We start from the raw sequence: 7,290 nt of genomic DNA on the forward strand, positions 1-7,290 counted from the left end.
AAAAGAGTCGAGGCTTGCTACCGTGACTTGTTATAAAACCCGTGAAGGTCACCTGCACCCAAATTCATACTGGTTTTTCTGGTGGGATGGGCGTCTAAAATACCCCAAGGTGACGTCACATGGAGGAAGCAAAAGCATTTTTCTGATTGGCTTACACATCAAGGCAGCTACAAGCGACCTCTTGTGAAATTACTTAGTATTACCTTCGCCAAGAAGGTATGTTTTCAGTAGCGTTCTTCCGTCTGTTTGTCTGTTTGTGAACATCATAACTCAAAAAGCTTCATATGCAAACGTGGTAGGTGGGTAGGTCTTGATTAGACCTAGAAATGATTAGATTTTGGACCCTCTGGCGGCTTTTGTTGGTACTGCAGCAGAACTTCCAGTTTTGATATCTCATGATCTGGACATGCTAGGGTCATAAATTTTGGATGGCTCTTGGGCAAGGAAAGAAGTTTCATGAGTTTGGGCCCACTAGCGGCTTGTTTTGGAACTGCATGACCGTTTGTTGAAAAATCTTCGACGTAGAAGAACTCAAGAACCGTTGACGGATTGTCATGACTTTTGGTAATTTAGAGTTAAATTGAAGGAATATCATACTCGGGGTATTTCCATTGGTAACAGCGGTAGCCCACCATGAAGTGAAAAACAAAACCTTACTCGGTCACACACGAGTATACTATGTACCATGGAATCGCGATTGGTACAACCAAAAGAAAACACTGTAAGACAATCCATTGTTGACGTCAATACAGTAATTACCAAATCCCAGGACTGACGGACGAAGTAACTACGGTGTTGGAAACTTCCAACGTTGATGAAATATTTGATAACTAAGAGTTTTATTCTATTTTAAGTTGCCTGAAGAGAATGATACATTCAAAGCGATTTATCAAACATGTACGTAATATACAAACCACCAAACAACTGTACATGACCTACCCGTACATTATGCTCGAAAATTTATTGGGGAGGGGGTGGCAGACGAAAATTCACGCGCGGATGTCATCCATGTAAACCTCCCTTTGTAATAATGATAATAACCTTTATTGTACATTCATGCCCTACACCTCTGGAGCAAAGGATTTGCCAATTTTGTAGCTCAAACAAAGTAGAAGACGAAGCCCACTTTGTTATTGATTGTAGTTTATATAGTAATGAAAGAAATGATCTTTTTAGATATATTACAAGTACGTTTCCATACTTCCAATACTTGCCTAATATTAAAAAACTTATCTTTCTTATGCGCTTTGATCATCCTGTATTATACAAACCCATTTCAAATTATATTTTTAACATCACAAAGAAACGAGAAGAAGCCGAACTTCTGTATTAGAGTAGATTTAGAGCTGTTTGTATTACAAACATGTATATTACCTATTTCATCTGTTCAATACGTGAGACGTTCATGAAGTATGATCAACTCCTTACCCAAACAGGCCAGGCTGTACGTAATTTATCAAGTTCAACAAATGGCAGTGTTTGTGTTAAACTAGTCCCCTCTAATGGACTCGACAGTATTCAAGTATAAACTCAACCAGAACAGACGTGTTGCGTAGCTAGAGCACTAAACGGTTTACAAAGAAGGAATTTCTGAACGGCGTTTGTTTGTGCTAAATAGCACATTAGTTCAGAGTCAAGAACAGTGTCTACATCGAGGAATATATTCATATTTTCATACATCACAACACAAATCTGCGTTTTCTACAAGTTTAATCCAAGTAAAAAAAACTCAGTAAAAAGGCGAAAAACACGACGTACACTCTACCACTTGACGAACAGAACATCCACTGCAAATCAAATTTGATATTTGCATAATGTGATGATAATTACTCAAGTATAATTGCAAAGAAATTACTTTTGGATGTACATAAACTCAACAACAAACTTACTTATCTAACTTTGGAATGTTTTCTCATGTTGATAATTTTTAAGGTTATATGCATGTCACTATCTTTATCGATCCTCTCATTATCTATGCAGGCCACTAACAACCATTGTCGGGTCACTCGTCCTATAGTATAACCTCCTTATAAGTTCTGATTGCTCTGTGTCCATGCCCGTAGCCGGGGGGGGGGTCGGACGAACCCCTCTACAAGGCGCAAAGGTCCACTTTTTGGTCCACTTTTTATCTAAAGGTCCAAGATTTTTCTTTAAAAGATGCATGGACTGATTCGCGTCACCAGCAAGGCTGGAATCGTAGGAAAACTTCTCACTTAGTCATTGAAAAAAATTATCTCTGATTTCTTTTCTTTGAAACCCTCTAAAAACGCAGGAAATTGTATTTTACAGCGGACCATCTCCCCTGGCATGTTATCTCTCTATTTTGGCCAATTTCTACCCTTTCCAGCCGCCTCCCGAAGCCTGATAGAGGCTATAGCTTAAGCTGGCGTGTCGTTTATCTCTTTAACCATGCCTGTATGGGGCCCGATGTACACAGGCATGTGCCCGGGCTGAATAGCCGGCAGCTTCGGGTAGCTGGACCGAAACGACTCGATGACGGGCGGGACGTCGCCTGTCGAGAACGTCGACACGTGGATGTCGCTGAGGTTAGGGTTGGCCGTCTGCGGCTGGGACGACGTCCCCTGCCGGCCCCAGGTCGCCTGCTTCGCGTTGATGGAAGACGAGCGCGTCCGCATGTCGACTTCCTCGGTGTTGCCGGTGTTGAGCAGGCTCATGCGGCTGCGGCGCTGTCGGAGTTTGACGCAGGCGGAGCAGCAGCGCAGGTTGTCGCGGAACTTCTCGCTCAGAAGCGCGTAGATGACGGGGTTGATGGCGCAGTTGGCGTGGGCCAGGAGCTGAATGAACACGGTGGGGATGTACGCCGTCTTCACCACCTGTAGGACATTATAAGTATCTCAATAGTTCAGAAAAATGTATGTTCCTTACAGTCCTCGATAAACCAACTGTATCCGAAAGACATACATGTACATGTACTAGAGTAAGTGGACACACTACGTCACCGCTGCCTCCTGGTGGAATAGGCAGTCATCAAACGTGAACACAGATTTGGGTCAAATATCACCCCTATGTGTGCGGGACTAGTATGAAACCAATAGATCACCTTTTTCCATCGACCGTTAACTTAATATTTACATTGATGCACTAGTACTTTGTTAGCATGTGACCTGTGCTTAGCCCAGTGGGCCATAAAGGTACAACAAAAGTCTTTATACAATTATAAATTGTTAGCCAGAATTTTCAAATGCGGGGTTAAATTGAGATGAAATTTCTACAGAAGTATATTCAAAATGTTTAGTGGATGTATTGTCAACACTAATGGATATTAATAAACAAACAAACAAACAAACCTGTATGACGAAGAACGGCCCCCAGCAGATAGCGAAGGACCCGATGATGGAAACCAGCATGCGGATGACTCGCCTGGTCTTGCGGGACTGCTCCCAGGCTACGGCGTTCCGGGGCTGCGCCAAGTTGTCCCCGATGGGCTGCCGCACCCAGAGATAGTGTGCGACACGACCGTACAGGCAAGTCATCACAAGCAGGGGCATCGTGTACAGCACGATCAGTAGGCAGACCGAGTAGACGAAATGGCCGTTCGGGTTGGGCCAGGCTTCGGTGCAGACCTTCCACTCGTGCTGGTAGTAGATGTGCTTGAAGATGTCTATGCCGAGAGGGTTCGGGATGGGCGTCCGCTTGCGTCGCGTGACGACGTCGATGAAGACGAGCAGGGGGATGCCGAACGTGATGGCGAACACCCAGACGCAGAGAAGCGTCACGGACACCCGCAGGATGGAGAATCGCACGCCGGAGTTGAGAGGGTGCAGAATGGCGATGTACCTGTCACATCAAAACAAAAACTCATCAATAAACTCATGGTGATAAACCTTTTGAATGTACCTCTGTAGAAATTCCTTACTTTTGATCTCTCAGACACATAGCAGGATAGAAAGGCGCACGCCGGAGTTGAGAGGGTGCAGAATGGCGATGTACCTGTCACATAGATACAAAAACTCATCAATAAACTCATGGTGGTAAACCTTTTGAATATACCTTTGTAGAAATTCCTGACCTCTGATCTCTCAGCTGAGACATATAGCAGGTTAGGGCACGGTCACATTTCCAAGCCGGGGCCCGACCGGGTTGTTTGTATGAACGAAAAATAAACAATTTGTATTAAGAGCATATACAAATAGTGCTCATGGTTAATTTTCTAAAACTTTCATTCTGTTTTGCTGTCTTATATCATAAATTTCGTTTCAAACCACTGTCCGGCCGGGCCCCGGGTTGGGAAATGTGACCGCGCCTTTAGAGAATCGCACGCCGGAGTTGAGAAGGTGCAGGATGGCGATGTACCTGTCACATCAAAACAACAAGAAACAGTCATGCCTTCAAATATCAAAAATCAAGAATTGAGGTGTTTAAAAAAGATCGTATTTCCCCAGAACTATCGTAAACTGGAACTCGTTGCCACCAATCACAGTTGGGGCATCATCACTAGAAAGCTTTAAACAACTTCAAGCAATTAAATGTGCAAAGATTGAGTGTAACAAGTCGTTCGGTGTGATATAGCTAGCTGCCGCCGCGCCGCGTGCCTGCTAAGCTGGTGTGTTACGCCGAAGGGCGGTTATACCAGCTACACTGATACAGATACAGAACAAGACTGGCGATGAAAACATACATTGCCAAGGCGACGGTGGTTGCTGTTAGGGTTATTGTTTGCATGGCACTGCCATGACTTCAGGATTTTGAGGAAGCCTTGGTACACTCCCCTCCCCTGAGTGTATAGTGAACGAGCCCCGGTGTCACAGAAACTGGGGCATCCGGGGCAGACAGGTTTTCCTAAGGGTCTTCAGGAATGTGAAATAAACAAGCTACTGAAATAAACAAATAAACAAACAAACAATCCCGGGGGGGGGTCGTGTGGCTTAGCGGCAGAGTGCTCGACTCGGAACCAAGAGGTCCTGGGTTCGAGTCCTGACATGCCACCGATCTTGTGCCTTTGGGAAAGGCACTTTACACGACTTTACACGACTTTCCTCACTTCGCTCAGGTGATGAAAACGAGTATTGTATTGTCCCATGTGTTCGTGGCGGCATTAATATAAGTTGAAAAAGTGTGCGGTCACCACGTCTTTTGATTACATGTTGGAGCATAAAAAACAAAAGAAACAAGAATTCGTAGATCACATACCTCCATGAAATATATGTCATTGAGTTCTTGTACATGTTTTTTATTTGTCTCATTGACTATGGAAGTAAGGTCGTAATTAGCATAATCTAGTTTAATTTATGGTTTTCTAGATTCGGAAACACACACACACAGACGCGCCAAAAACAATACCTCCATTTTTCATGGAGGTAACAAACAAACAAACAAACCTGTCCACGGCGATGCACGTCAACGTCATCAGGCTCGCCGTGACGGAGACCACTTGTACGAACTGCGGCACGCGGCACATGAAGTCCCCGTACGTCCAGGCGTGGTCGTCCAGGGCGTGCAGCACGTTCCACGGCATACTCACCACCGTGATGAGCAGATCGCTCACGGCAAGCGACACCAGGAACACATTCGTTATGGACCGCATTTTTCTGTTACTCGCGACGGCATAGATAACCATACTGTTCCCTATCAGGGACATGACGAAAATGATGGCGTAGAGAGAACAGACGGAGACGGTGAAGGATGGAGGGAGGCTCTTGATCTTCGGCTGCCAGGTCAGGTTGAACCGCGACAGGAGATCCCTCTCCACCTGTTCCACACTTCTGTTAAAAAGCGACGCTACATGAAGGATGAACCTCTCGTCGAAATGGTATCCAGTCGTTGTCATGTTTGATGGCGATTTTTGTCCCCTATCAATCAAGCTATGGATTAGTTTCAATCTAAGAGTTTGTGGGTTGAGACTGAGTACAACTCCCGTGCCTTGGTTCAAAAGAGCTTAAAAGTTCTTAGAGAAATAGCTTAAACTATGCTACTGGCAAAAGGCGAATTTTCCGTAGTATGTGCCACAAGCAGAGATGACTAGAGTGTCTCTTTTTGGCTCACCGTCTTGTTTCAGCACTCTGAGCATCCTTCCTTGTCACGATCCTTTAAAAGACCGGCAAATAAGTTCTCTTTTCTTCCTCGCCATTTAGAATGGAACGTCGACAAAATGTCCTACCGGCGGCCGAAAGGTCTTCACCCTACTTGTTGGGTCGCGTCTAACTCTTGGTGACTTGTTGCCGCGTCCGTAGCCACTTGGTTTCCTCCTTGGTACGTCTTGTAATTAAACTGTCCAAACGTCTCCCTCCCTCCTACTAACTCAGTCAGAACTACCATGTACTCACTCGGGCCACCTTAGACGCTGTTTCTCCATCAAATTGGCAGGTATTTTTGTTAACACACGATTTAACGTGCTCTACCGTGACCAGCGATCTCCCGACAGAATCGATTTAGTTGTTCAGGCTATCAGGTGGTCCAAACATGGCATTCTGAGGTGACGTATTGTTTGCCTGTGACGTCAATGGAATGAGTGTGGAATGAGTGAGCAGTACAAATCTGACACAACTGTGTGACAGATTTTTCTTCTTCGCCTGGGTGGGTTTTCGTGGTCAAGGGAGAAAAGCGCCGATAGCAATAACTGGATAAGTTTTAAAGGCATCGAATGCAATATCAGCTAGGGCTAGCCGCAAAACTGGGTTTTCAAAGTCAACGATAGTAAATTCTTGGCAAATACGAGTTTTTGAACACCTCAACTTTCAAGCTTGGTATGGTTGACAAATCTGATACTTTAAGACATGACTGTTTCTTGTTCTTTTCTGAGCTGGATTAGATACTTGCTACGGTTAGTACGGTGGCTGCAAAGACAGGCCAGGCAGTATCAATTTACCAGACGATTGCCATTTGCCATTTTTCTGGACGGCTGAGGACTCTCTCTAGATGGCCAGTTCCCAGTAACTTCCTACCATAACGATTTTTGCTGCCAGACCTTACATCTGCTTGAAGTTTTCTCAGACGCGCCACGTCTCGCTGTTGTTTGTACTGAGCTGACAGGTTGACTATTAACACAGGATATACCGGGTAAAATCAATCAGCTCAGGTCGCAGCACGGCGCAACTCGACAACAACAGGTGGTTACAGGCGCTTGGCTGTAACCTGGTACCTAGCTAGCCTGGTGTCCAGTCTTAGGGGCGGGCTTTCCTGTGAGCTCTTTCCCGCCCGCCCTAACCAGTTTTTTTTTAATCCATCAAGACATCAAAACATAACAAGGACAGTGTGGCGCTGCACTCTAGTTTATAACTTATAACAGCGCCACACAACAAAAAAGTACAACTAACGTTTAAATACACAAAG

The 7,290-nt window shown here is 44.9% G+C and overlaps 1 protein-coding gene across 1 annotated transcript; it reads right to left on the reverse strand.

The window, feature by feature from the left end:
* Positions 1-2,378: 2,378 nt before the first annotated feature.
* On the reverse strand, positions 2,379-5,915 carry LOC109466614 (pyroglutamylated RFamide peptide receptor-like). Its single transcript, XM_019764345.1, has 3 exons — positions 5,340-5,915; positions 3,309-3,798; positions 2,379-2,834 (listed from the first exon to the last, which is right to left on the reverse strand). Exons 1-3 carry the CDS (start codon positions 5,786-5,788, stop codon positions 2,379-2,381), a joined length of 1,395 nt encoding a protein of 464 aa, XP_019619904.1. The 5' UTR covers positions 5,789-5,915.
* Positions 5,916-7,290: the final 1,375 nt, after the last annotated feature.

Source organism: Branchiostoma belcheri, unplaced genomic scaffold, assembly GCF_001625305.1.
Source record: "Branchiostoma belcheri isolate BF01 breed outbred unplaced genomic scaffold, Haploidv18h27 scaffold17, whole genome shotgun sequence".
NCBI classification, from domain to species: Eukaryota; Metazoa; Chordata; class Leptocardii; order Amphioxiformes; family Branchiostomatidae; genus Branchiostoma; species Branchiostoma belcheri.